Below are 12,005 nucleotides of genomic sequence, written 5' to 3'. Positions count from 1 at the left end.
AGCTCCTTGTCCGTCATCAACCACACGATAGATGCATGTGGGTGGGGGAGGGCAGCAATAAGGCTTGCTCTCTGTGCCACCCCCAGCAACCCTGAATCCCCCCCCAATGAGGTATCAGCTGCCCTCCCTTCCTCCCAGCACATACCTACAGCACTTCCATAGGAGAGCACCAAAGCAGACTGCAAAACGAGGATAGAGCCATGTGATGGAGGGGGGGGGGCACCCCCGACCCATTGCAGCCATCCCAAGGAAGCAATGGATCAGCCCCACCCCCACAACTCAGCAGATTAACCACCCATCCGGGTGTCCTCTGTTTATGGGTCACATCGTTCTGCAGCCCCGCCCCATCCCCACAGTTGGCACTCAGGGCATGAGAAGCACAAGAGGGGTGGGTGGGCGGGGGGTCCTGGCCCATATTCCCATGTGGCTCCAGAGCACAATGGTGGCACCGCAACACCCACCGTGCCCCCCCATGCCCACGCCTCTTTGTCTCTCCGGCCCCACCCGGCACGAGTGAAGAGGAGGGGTGGCGCCCCCATTCAATAGAGATACGCCCCAAATCCCCCCTCCCTCCGGCTCAAACACCATTCAGCAACGGCATCACAGGGCGATCTCCCCTTCCCCCCGCTATCATGTGCCCCTAATTCCACCCACCCGCAGCAGCAAGCAGTGGAGCCGCTGAGCATCCGCGGCTGCGACCCCGGAACTGACCCCCCCCAGGCAAGCGGCCTCTCCCCGCGTGAGCCGGCTCCAGACAAATGGAAAAAGGGGGGGGGGGGGGGTCGGGTGGATCGAGCTCTGGGCGGCTATTATTAATGATTATATTTCAACCTAATCCTATGAATTAACAAAGAAAAAGCAACCGAGGGCAGGGAGCTGGATGGCGGTGGGGGGCACAGCTAGCCCGTGCGGCAGCTGTGCCCAATAGGTTTGGAGCGACCCCTATATACGTGCTTGGTGGAAAGGGGGGGGTCGCTGGGGCTGCTGCCCATCCGCAGCACGCAGCCCCTCTCCCCCCGCAGCTCCGCAGCACGGAGCCATTTTGAGGTCAGCAAACGAGAGGCGAGGGCGACCACCTCATCACCCCCCCCCCCACGGCAAACCATAGTGGGGCCATCCGGCCCGCACCCACCGCGGTTGTGGGGCGGAGCGTGTGGGCAGCTCGGACACCCCCGCAGGGGAAGGGTGGTCGGGTTCCACAAGATACCCGGTAGCCCCATATGCCACCATCCCTACTGCCCTCGCTCCGATAGGGGGGGAATGGGGGGGGGGCTCACGCTGCCGCTCGGCCAGCTCTCTGCACTTGCAAGCTGCGAGGTGTGAGGGGGGGTGAGGACTGGAGGGGGGTGGGTGCCCGCAGCCCCCGGAAGGGGCTATCAACGCCAGACCGCGTTGCCCATCTGGGGGGGGGGGCACCTCATCCACGGCCAATCGCAACATGCCGCAGCCACAACCCCTCGCTGACGAATGGGCTGATCAGGGGGGGCACAGCAGCCGGCCCCAACGTGCAACAAAAGCTCGCCGGTGCGTGGAGCCCCTGGGGCCTGGGATGGGTACGAGGGGGGCACGGGGGTCAAGCGTCTGGATCAGAGGAGAACCGCAAGGCGTAGGGTGGGTTATAGACCCCCTCTCCTCAATGCTGGGGCTGGACGCGTCGGCATCTCCCCCCCCCCGGCAGCACCCGCACACGGCAACGGAACGGAGCCCAGAGGCCGTTGGCTGGGAGATAACAACGGGACAGATGTTGGGGAAGTCAACGACGCCGCTCCCATAAAGCCCCCCCTCCCCTCCCACCTTCTCCGCACCCCACAGGGCGGACGCCCCTCCGCCATACCCCGGCTGTTCGCGATCCTCCCACCGCCCCCGTCGCACACACCTGGATGCAAAGGGATCCTCTGCGAAAACGGGACCCGACCCCGCATCCCCACCACCCACCCACCCTCCCACGCGAGGGTGCGGACGCCACCCAACACCTTGGATCCACTCGTGGGCCGGCGCTGCCGGGGAACGATGCCGTCAAGTGGGGCCGACGTGAACTGAGGGCTGCGGCGGGGGGGAGGTTCCGAGCGCGCGGTGGAGCGCCGGATAGGAACACGCGGGCAGCGGATGGACGACAACGACCCGTCCCGGTTCGGCCCGGCCCCGGGGTGGGCTCCGCCACCCGGCCCCGTCCCGCCGCGCCCCGCTCCGGTCGTCCTCGCCCCACCTGCTCCATAGGGTCGCTCGGTGCCATGTGCCGGTACCGGTACTGTACCACTCCCGGAGCCTGCCGTTCTCCGTCTCGTCGCCCACGTCGGGAACTTGTCTCGCCCGCCCGGCGCATCCGGCAGCGGCGTCATCTGAGCGGCGGGGAGGGGCCGCCGGCCCACCCGGAGCCCGCCACCGCGCCCCGCCCTTCCCCGCATCCACCCTCCATCTCCGCCTCGATCCCCCACCTACCCCTCCTCTTCATCTCCCCCCTCCCTTCCTGCCCGCACCCTACGAACGCCGGCGTCCTTCCTCCTCTGCTCCATCATCCATCTCCCTTCCTCCTCATCCTCCTTGAGCTCCATCCAAAATCCAGCCCTTCCATTCCTCCTCCATCCTTCCTAATGCTCACCCATCCCACCCCATCCCATCCCCCACGCCTCCTTCCCCTACAAACCCCTTCCCGCACTCTCCATCCCCTCCCTTTCCCTCTCCACAGCCCCACATTGTGCCTCAGTTTCCCTTCGCACAACACAATACGGCTACACAACCCCACACTTGGCCCCACAGCCACCCCATCCCTATAGGGTGGGCCAAACACCTCCAACCCATATGGGGCTCTGGGTACCCCCCTCTCCCAGCCCCACAGCTGCACGCAGTGGGGTCGTGGCCCTATAGATGCGATGCTAAAGCCTTTCTGCCCCATAGGGTAAATATTAATGCCCAATGGGGGCACCCCGTCCCAAATTGAGGAGGGGGGCATCTACACAGCCCCACAGCACGCCTTCATTTCCCATTGCACAGCCCCATAGCGCATCCCAATGTCCCGCTGTACAACCCCACGCTGCCTCAGTTTCCCCACATCCCCCTCCTAGGACGGAATATCCCCCCAAACTCCCCCCCCCCACCCCAAAGCCGGGGACCCCCCCCCACGTTTATCAGCGGGGGGTGGGGGGAGGAACGTTCCTTTTGTGCGGGGGCCGCTTTTCAGATGCAAATGAACGGCACGAACCGGCGGAGAGACGCAGCCATATTGGGGCTCCTCTGTGCAGAGCGTGGACAAAGGGCTCTCTATGTGCCCCCCCCACCCCCCCCAAAGGGGCTTCCCCCAGGTTCCCCCCCCCATTCCCACTCCGAACTATGGGGGGGGAGGGGAAAGCTCAAGGGTGACAGGGATGGTTGTGGGGGGGAAGGTTGGGGGGCGGCCCCACTTACTGCGGGAAAAGGGGGAGGGGGGTTCAGGGGGGGGGCGGTGTCGCTCATCTCGGCCCCATTCTGTCGCTCCCCGTTTCGATTTGCAGAGCTGGGGGCGTTCAAAGCGCTCCGGGAAAGAAGGGGGAGGGGGGGGCAGAGCAGGACCATCCCCATCCAGCAGACCCCCCCCACCTTTGGGACCGCCCTCATCCCCACAGATTCCCCCATCCTCTGGGACCCCCCCCACCCCACAAGGACCCACTTTAACCCCCCCTTAACCCAACTCAGCACCACCAGCACCATTTCCATCACTTTATTCCACCCCAAACTCTCTCCACTTCCCCCCCCTCAAAAACACCCCAAAACCTCCCCCACCAAAATCTTTTTTTCAACCAACAATAGAAAGAGTACAACACAAACCTCATCTCCCCCCCCCCCCCCCTACATACAAAAACTCACACAGCTGACCCCAAACCCCACACATCACTTCACCTCCCCCCCCACCCCAAACCCAACATGCTATAAATACAAATATATACCAAACAGGACCCCCCCGCACCCCCCCCCCCATAATAACCAAACACACCCAAAGGCATTTGTGCTTTAGGCAAGAAAAACCCCATTGAAACCAATCATTCTCCCCCCCTATAACAATGCCACCCCCCCTTTCCAAGGCTGCCTTGGGTTTCCATCTCTTTAACCATTCAATCATTATTTCTCTTTAATATACATAGAAAATAAATTATATGCGACTATTTTAATAAATTAAGCACAGACACACACAAAATAACCCCAAAAAAATGGATGAAAATGAAGCACGTTATACCCCCCACTCAATCCCCACCCCAGGCCTGCTGCCTTATTGGGGGTTCCCATAGTGCAGCCCCCCCCCATAGTGACAGCATGACTCTTCCACCCCAAGCAGCTCAGGGCAGCTGTTGTACCCCAGGATGACGCAGCAATAATGGGAGGGGGGGGATAAAGGGGGGGCTATCAGCCATAATAACCCTCCCCCAGCACAGAGCCAGCAGTTGCCGCACACATGAAATGGTATCTGCATTCTGGGTTCAGCTGGAAGCCAATCCTTTCTAAATGTGACCCCCCCCCAATCAACCCAGCCCAGGGCTGAAGGTGACAGTCAAGGTTGGGTTGGGGGGGGTTTGCTGAGCACCCTTTGCAGCAGCACTTGGCAACAGGGGCACAATGGGCACTCTCAATGCTGCTCTGAGGATGGAGGTGATTGCCATGATGGGAATGACGGGGGGGTGGCAGCTTGATCCTGCTCCATAGGCAGCTCTGTCGACCCCCCCCCCCCAATAACACAGGACAGCCATGGGGTTGGATCCCACGCCATGCCCAGAGCTCATCCTGTTAAGCCCCCCTTAAAGGAGGCAAATATAATCCAACTCATTTTTCATCATGCTGAAATAACCCCCCCACCCCAAGAAAACAACCTATAACCCCCCCCCAAATTAAAACCAAACCTGAAGATGACAAAATAAAACCAAACCTTCTGAAAAGTCCCTATATAGTGCCACGACATTCTTGGTTCTGCATGGAGTCCATGGGGGCTCTGAGCCCCCTCCCCAACCCCCCCCCCCAAGCCAGGGGTCCCTTCCTGCTGTGCTTGGTGGGTGGGTGGGAACGTTGGAGCCTCTTTTCTCTCCTTGGAAGCAGAGCTGCACCTTCGTGGGTCTCATCCCCACTGCAGCCCAAGGTGGGGCTGGATGGCATCACCATATTCCTGGGGGGGGATAGAGAGTGTAAAGGACAAAGCAACCCCCTTTTTGTTTTGGGGGGGGGTCCCTGGGAGCACAACGTACCATCAGGGACAGCAAGGAAGGTGATGTGGCCCCGCTACGTGGAGGATTCAGCATCTTGTTTCTGTCTGGAGATGAGCTGAGCCTCCTTTAATGACAGGTACACCTCCTCCTGAGGGTCGTAGTAGTAGAACTTGCGTATATAGGAGATGAGGGGCCTGGAAGGGGGTGAGAATATGGGATTGAGGGGGGAGTAGTGACCAGAACTGCTCCTCCTCACCCCAATCATGGCAGCAAACCTCACTGCTCAGCTGTGCCCCCCATCCCAAAGGCCAAAGGGAGCAGCCCACCCCCTCCCAGCTGATAGCTGTGCATTGAGGGGGATATGGGACCCCCCCCCCTCCTCCCCCATCCCCAACCTATAGCTCCATATTGACTCACTTGGGCAGCGGCAGCTCAGGGATGTGGTCGATCCGGACCAACTGCCTGATCCGAAAGCGACAAAGGTGCTGGAGAGATTTAACATTGCTGAACCTGGAGACGGGATACAGGAGCTGGACGGGTGTCGGAGGGAGACCTTGAGGGGGGGGAGGGGGTTAAAAAGCAAAAGGTAACGTTGGGTGTTGAAGTGGTTTGTAAAGGAAGCAGAAGCTCCATGCAGTGCCCACCTCCCCCCCAAGCATCACTTTGCATTGAGATGCAACCAGGCTTCAGAAGGATGCAGAGCAAAGCCAAAAGGAGAGGCATGGTGGGGGGGGGGCAGGCAGCATGTAGGCTCTGCTCTGCACAACCCCCCCATAGCAGGGTTCTGTTGAGGCATTACAACAAAGCTGTGGGTTTGGGCAGCACGAGGGCTGCTCATTCCTGGGGTCACGAGGCTGGGTACAATGGGAAAGCAGAGCCATTGCCAGCCCACCCCCCCCCCCACGCAAGGAGCAATGCCCTCCCCATGACTTAAGGGCAACAATTGAGCCCCAGAGCACAAGGGGTGGGCAGCAGCACCAGGAAGGATCTCTTGGAGCTGGGCTCATTCATTGCATAAGGTTTATCCATCTTTACAGACTGATTCAAAGCTGGTTACGCTCCACCCCCCCCTCCCACCCCCCCATCCTCCTGCTGGCTCATCTCTTGAGGACAACAGAGTGAAAGGAGAAAAGGGAAAGCTCTTCACACTAAGATGGGCTCAGAACTGCTGCAGGCAGCTCAGAAAGCTGTGAGCCAGCTTTAGAGAGAGCAAAGAACAGCCAGCAATTCAAGGGCTGGATTTCCCCCCCCCCCAAGACCACCCCCCCCCCCCCATTCTGACTCTCCTATTAGAAAGGAATTTGCCTTTGGGATCTCAGCCAGCACAGCAGGGACACAGCACAGGGAATATCCCCTCCTTGAGCAGAATCAACACACTCATGGGCTCAACAGGGAGCTGCACAACTCAGCACCCCCCCCATAGGAAAGCTTTGGCAGCAGCACAGAGCATTACACCCAAGGATGGCTCTCACAATGGCAAGAGATACTAAGAGATGTGCCCAGAGCCCTGGGAAGCCCATAGGGTCTTATTCTCAAGGGAAGAGACCTTAAGATGCCTCCCAGCCTCCCTCCAAGCTCCGCTCTCTGTCTCAAACCCAGGATGCTCCCAACACGCTCCTGTCTGCACCCACAGCAGGAGCTGCCCCTGGGACTTGATGTGATGCTCACCTGGAACCCTGGATCGGAGGAAATAGAGAAACTTCCCATTTTTGGAGTGCATGATGGCTCTCTTGATGAACTCCACCACGGATTGGCAGCGATCTTCAAACTTGGGATGGCACCACAGGCTGAAGGTCCCTGCCAGCAGAACAGTTTTGCATCACCATAGAGCTGCAGGAGATACACACTCACCCATAGGTTGGGTGACAGCCCCCCAGCCAGCTCTGCAACCTCAAATAGAGCACGTTATGCTTTGAATGGCAAATTCAATGCAGAGCAGGGAGGCAGGCCCCCTAGCTGCACGCAGATCCCTAACATAAGCTGAAGCCTCTGGCCAGACCACTTGCATGCATGCAAGCAGGCACTGCCTGCTTCTTGCACCACGGAGCAGCACTTGTGTGCTATGGAGCTGCAGCCAAAGCGTTCAGCTTCAACACCATTCAGGGCACAAACAAACACTGCACCAGGGATGCAGGCAGCACCACGCAAAGCTGGAGCAAAGGGAAGGGCACAGCTTTGACTTAGAGCATCCCAGAGCCACCCTCACCTCTGTAGTGCTCCATCCTGGTGTGGTGGGTGATGCCCTGCGATCGGAAGCTGAGGCTCAGGATGTAACGGGGGTCAGAACTGTCCCGTACCAGGAAGGATCCATCTGGTTTCCCCTTCAATTTCATCTCTGCGTCCTCCCAGTTCATTGGTCCCCAATACCACCCGCACTGCAGGGATGAGATACACCACACGTCAGCTGGTGACGAAGGACCGAAGGCACAACCAACATTTGCTCTCACTAATTCACTTTTAGACCTAACTTTCATTTCCTGGTTGCATTCACCCCAAGCGTGGACTCATTGCTGCTGGATGGGAAAGCACCATTGCATCTACCACCCAGATGTGGAGCATATAATGCACTCCTTGACTCACCCAGGACCTCACTAGGGGTGTTTTCAGGCCCTGCTTTAACACTATGCCCACAACCAGCTCCTGAAGCAGCTCTCAGAGGGCTGCAGCATCTCTCCTTTAAGGAAAGGCTGAGTGAGATGGGCTTGTTCTGCAGGTTCCCATACCCAGATGGGATGGAGCTCTGGGCAGCCTACACAGGGTAAGGGTTGGAACAGGACGAACCCTTCCAACCCAAATCACTCCATCCCCTTAAGACACGATTCAAAACACAGAGCCCTGCCCCGCTGCCCTTCCCTCCCCACATCTCCCCATGCAGATATCACCTTCTCCAGCTCTCGTAAGCTGGCTGCAAAGCTGCTCGAGTCCGGGCGGTACAGCGGGCACTGGAGGTGTGGGGTGGGCTGGGTGGGTGCTGGTTCTGTTGGTCGGAGGGGAACGATCCGTGGGAAGGCATCTGCAGAGGGAGGGACAACACAATGCAGTCAGTGCTGAGCTGCTGAGACCTCAGAGTGCTCAGTTCCCAATGCAGCAGGCAGAAGAGGAAGCAGGACTGATAGAGAGCAGGACAGCATCTTCATAAAGGGCACTGGGAGGTGTCAAATAGCTCTTCCAAAATGACTCAGAGCCTTCACCTGCTGTTTGTTGTGTTAGCTTAGAGGGAAGGGGAAAAGCACCAAAGGAAGGAATTAACCCATCCCAACACAAAGGGGCAATTAAAGCCCTTTGGGTCCTGTAGGGCAGGAAACTGGAAACCAAAGGGGAAGTGAATAGGAAGCCCTAGAGCTGCTCTGACCTGGGGCGTGGGGCGGAGGAGGCGGAGGCAGAGGGAAAGACTGCAGGGAAGACCCCATCGGACCCACTAGGACAGATGTAGGCAGCGTCCCACTGATATCATCTAGGAGAGAACAGAGGCAAGAGGCATTCAGAAGAAAGGAAAGCAAGCAAGCTCTGCGCTGCCAGCAAGGTGGGACGAGCAAACTGGCACCAAGCACTGCAAGAGGAACCGGAGATGGAGCTTGTGATGCTCCAGCAGCTTCTGAGAGCAGCCCAGCAGCATACATACATACACACACACCCTTAGAGCAAAGGGGTTAGTTGTCCAGCCTGGCTATATCCATGCATGCAGCCTGCAGCACAAGGCAGGTGTCTATAGAAGGTTTTGCTACCCTGGCATATAGGATGTGTGGGGCACCTGCTGGCTGGGGCTGCCTCATTCTGAGCACAGAGAAGGATGCTCAGCAGCCACATTGGGCTCCTGGCATCACCTCCCCAAAGCCTGAAGCACAGCAGGGACCTATAAGAGACGCTGATGCTGTGGAAGAACAGCAAGAAACACCGTGGGGCAGCAAATAGAGCCTATGGGCAGCACCCAAATGGACCCCATACCCAGCAGGCTGAGGCTTCGGCGTGGAGGAGGTGGTGGAGTCGGAGGGTGAGGGGAGCTGAGTCCTCGTTGAGAGATGTCCACGTCCACCAGAGACACTGTTTCACCTGGAGGATGGCAGAGGTGAACTGTGAGCATTGCTATCCCTATACACGAGCTCCATAAGCAAAAACAGCTCCCCGACCTCCTGCAACCTGCCGTGACACTCAGCATTAGGACAACACTGACTCAGCTTCCTCCTGCTGCCTGTGAAAGCTCCCTGCCCATTCATTAGGATCATTAGAGGGGTATTTAGGTGCAGTCGTTACCCCAGGTGCTTTGCCCCAAGGCTGTGTGGCTGCACACACGTGTGTGCATGCAGATGCTCCTTCATTTCCAAATGGATCCAGGTATGATGAGCAAATGAAGCTGAGAGATGCTGAGGTGCCCAGCAGGTGAAGGAACAGATCCCATCTCCCAGCTGATAGAGCAGGAGCAGCCCTGGCTTTGAGCAGCCCTGATGTGCCCAATGAACACACATGGAACACAGGGATGTCCCTGCAGCACTCATTGCCATTCACAAGACCAAAGTGCAACCCCTTACAACTCCTTACCTGTGAAGAGGGGGCTGAAAACAACCGGGGAAAAGGCACTTTGAGTTCTTGTCAGTCTGTGTTTCCTGTGGGAAATAGAAAACAATGAGTGGATGGGGATGGAGGGGGAATGAATGGTCTTCATTTGATCCTTTAGGGCTGGGAGAGCACAATGGACCCAGCCTGGAGGCAACACCATGAGCTGATCCGACCCCTGGAGCTCTGGTTTAAGTAGAACAGCCAAGCAACAAGGCCAGAGCCCCGTCCTGCTGCTAAGCAAATCTCTGGTTATGTGATTAATCAAGTCTTAAGGAAGAAAACCCCAAGTGAGTGTGGTTGGTGGAGCCAAGAAGCTGTTTCACAACAAGCTGAGAGTGCCTTAAACACACCATATGAACACAGGCACATGGAGCTGAGGGAACCCAACTCAATATATAAAACCTCATCAATAGAGACGGGCTATAAAACAAGGTCAGCTCAGCCCAACTTAGAAACCTGTGAGCTGACCATAGAACCACAGTCAAACCTGCATCAACCCTGAGCTGTAAGAACAGCAGCCCCATGGATGAAGCTTTTAGATAGAAGCTTTACAATGCAGCACAAGGAACAGCCCTGAGCTCTAGGGCAGAAGCTCTGCCTCTTCTCAAGCCTTGAACCACAGCAGCTGCTGCATCGAGGCACCTTGAAGTAACCTTTGGTAGAACAGCAGCACTGTGCTGACCAGGGAAAAGCACAGCAGCTCCGTGACTGTGATGGAGCTGCTGCTTTTGTGCCCCCCCTTGATGTCAGCATTGCAATATCCCACTGATCACAGGTTGTCATTACGGGCACCCTGTTGGGATGGGGCACTGCTGAGCCAAACCACGTGCCCTGTGTGATGCAAGGGATAAGGGAGCAGCTGTTGGCAGTGCCAGGCGGTGACTGGAGGCTGTGCCCCTCCATGGCAGCCCCACAGCAGGGGGACACTATGGGGTGCAGAGCTGGAGCAGCTCAGAAGCTGAACCCTAAAGTGAATGAGGTCAGAAGGAACCTCGCAGCCCACCCAGCTCCAAGCCAGGCTGCACAGGGTCCCATCCACCTGCAGGGATGGAGCACTGTGTGTTGCTGAAGGCACCGAGCCCAGCATCATCCCAAGCATTGCACAAAGCTGAGACCCCCAGGGAACCCCCATAAGCCACATGAGGGGCACATAGACCCCCATATGCCCCATAAGCTGCTCCCCCCTGGTCTCCAAGGCCCCTCCAGCCCCACATCCATCCATCCCTTCCCACCCCATCAGCTCAGCCCCTCATGTCCCCATCCCGTTCCGTACCTTCCCTCCTCCTGCCCGCGGCCCCGGGCCCCTCCGCCGTCGCTCAGGCTTTGAGCCGAGCCCGTCAGCTCCGTTCCCCGCCGGTTCCCTCCGTTCCCATCCCCCGGTACCGACCCTCCGCTGCAGCTCTTGGTGCGGAACAAGCGGCTGAGCCGAACCCTCAGCGATCCCTTCCTTCCTCCCGCAGCACCGGGGCCGGGCATCGCTGCTCTCCTTGCTGTGGCTCCTCGGGGCGGCTCCAACGATTCGTTATGAGCGGGGCTGCCCGGTTCATCCTCGGAGCAGCTCTCGGTTTCATCGGGCTCCAACGCTTCGAGCACCAGCAGCGCGTCGCTCGTCTCTTCAGCAGCGGGCGGACCGACACACGGACACGCAGCGGGGCCTTTCGCTCCCGGTGCCCTCAACCCGAGGGCGGCCAGCTGCAGCTCCAGCCCCCCGGGCGGCCCATAACCGGCTCCGGTTGCCCCTTTAGGCTCTAACACACAACGATGCCGCGGGCACAGCAGCTCGGTTCCACCCTCCGGTCCCTCCCCGCCGCCCGTTGTCTCCTCCTCCTCGTTCCCGGTCCGGTTCTCAGCCGTATTCCTGAACACCATCAGCTGCGGCGGCGGCCGAGCGGCCCCTCCCGGTGCGGGTACCGGCAGCCTCACTCCACCGGGGCCTTGTAACCCTACAACCACCGCTCCGTTACCGGGGCCGCCCGCCGCTCCCGTTTCCTGCCCGGCCCCATAACCGAGCAGGCGGCTGAGCACCCGGTAAGAGGCCGCAGCCGCCGCCTCCCCGTCTCGTTGCATCGCTACGGCCGCCTCATAATGAACCGGGAGCGGAGCGGACCCGCCGCCCCCCGCTCGGCCCCGCCGCCAACGCCGCTCCCTCCTCCGGTACCAGACAGCACGTGGCCACGCCTCCCGCTTCCGGTGTTAGCCACGCCTACTTCTTAACACGTGATCAAACAGGCTCCGCCCACATCCTCTATTAGGCCACGCCCACTCTGACTCAGTTTCCCCCTATTA

The 12,005-nt window shown here is 58.9% G+C and overlaps 2 protein-coding genes across 3 annotated transcripts in view; both read right to left on the bottom strand.

The window, feature by feature from the left end:
* Window positions 1-2,261, bottom strand: part of ARHGAP23 (Rho GTPase activating protein 23) — a 23,436-nt gene extending 21,175 nt beyond the window's left edge. Inside the window, exon 1 of the mRNA XM_015885884.1 lies at window positions 2,207-2,261. Coding sequence (XP_015741370.1) covers window positions 2,207-2,233 — 27 coding nt within the window. The 5' untranslated portion in view covers window positions 2,234-2,261. The remainder of the gene's footprint in view (window positions 1-2,206) is intronic.
* Window positions 2,262-4,892: 2,631 nt separating this feature from the next.
* Window positions 4,893-11,920, bottom strand: SOCS7 (suppressor of cytokine signaling 7). Of its 2 annotated transcripts, XM_015885974.2 has the most exons (10): window positions 10,993-11,920; window positions 9,702-9,766; window positions 9,111-9,215; window positions 8,518-8,619; window positions 8,048-8,178; window positions 7,372-7,540; window positions 6,834-6,962; window positions 5,583-5,718; window positions 5,205-5,359; window positions 4,893-5,125 (listed from the first exon to the last, which is right to left on the bottom strand). In XM_015885974.2, exons 1-9 carry the CDS (start codon window positions 11,784-11,786, stop codon window positions 5,239-5,241), a joined length of 1,752 nt encoding a protein of 583 aa, XP_015741460.1. In that variant the 5' UTR covers window positions 11,787-11,920; the 3' UTR covers window positions 4,893-5,125; window positions 5,205-5,238. The 2 variants fall into 2 exon arrangements, with proteins under 2 accessions (XP_015741460.1, XP_015741461.1); XM_015885975.2 differs by lacking the exon at window positions 8,518-8,619.
* Between the last annotated feature and the right edge of the window lie 85 nt (window positions 11,921-12,005).

Source organism: Coturnix japonica, chromosome 27, assembly GCF_001577835.2.
Source record: "Coturnix japonica isolate 7356 chromosome 27, Coturnix japonica 2.1, whole genome shotgun sequence".
Taxonomy (NCBI): domain Eukaryota; kingdom Metazoa; phylum Chordata; class Aves; order Galliformes; family Phasianidae; genus Coturnix; species Coturnix japonica.
Note: the sequence above shows the minus strand (reverse complement) of the source record. Positions and strands in the feature narration are given on the sequence as shown.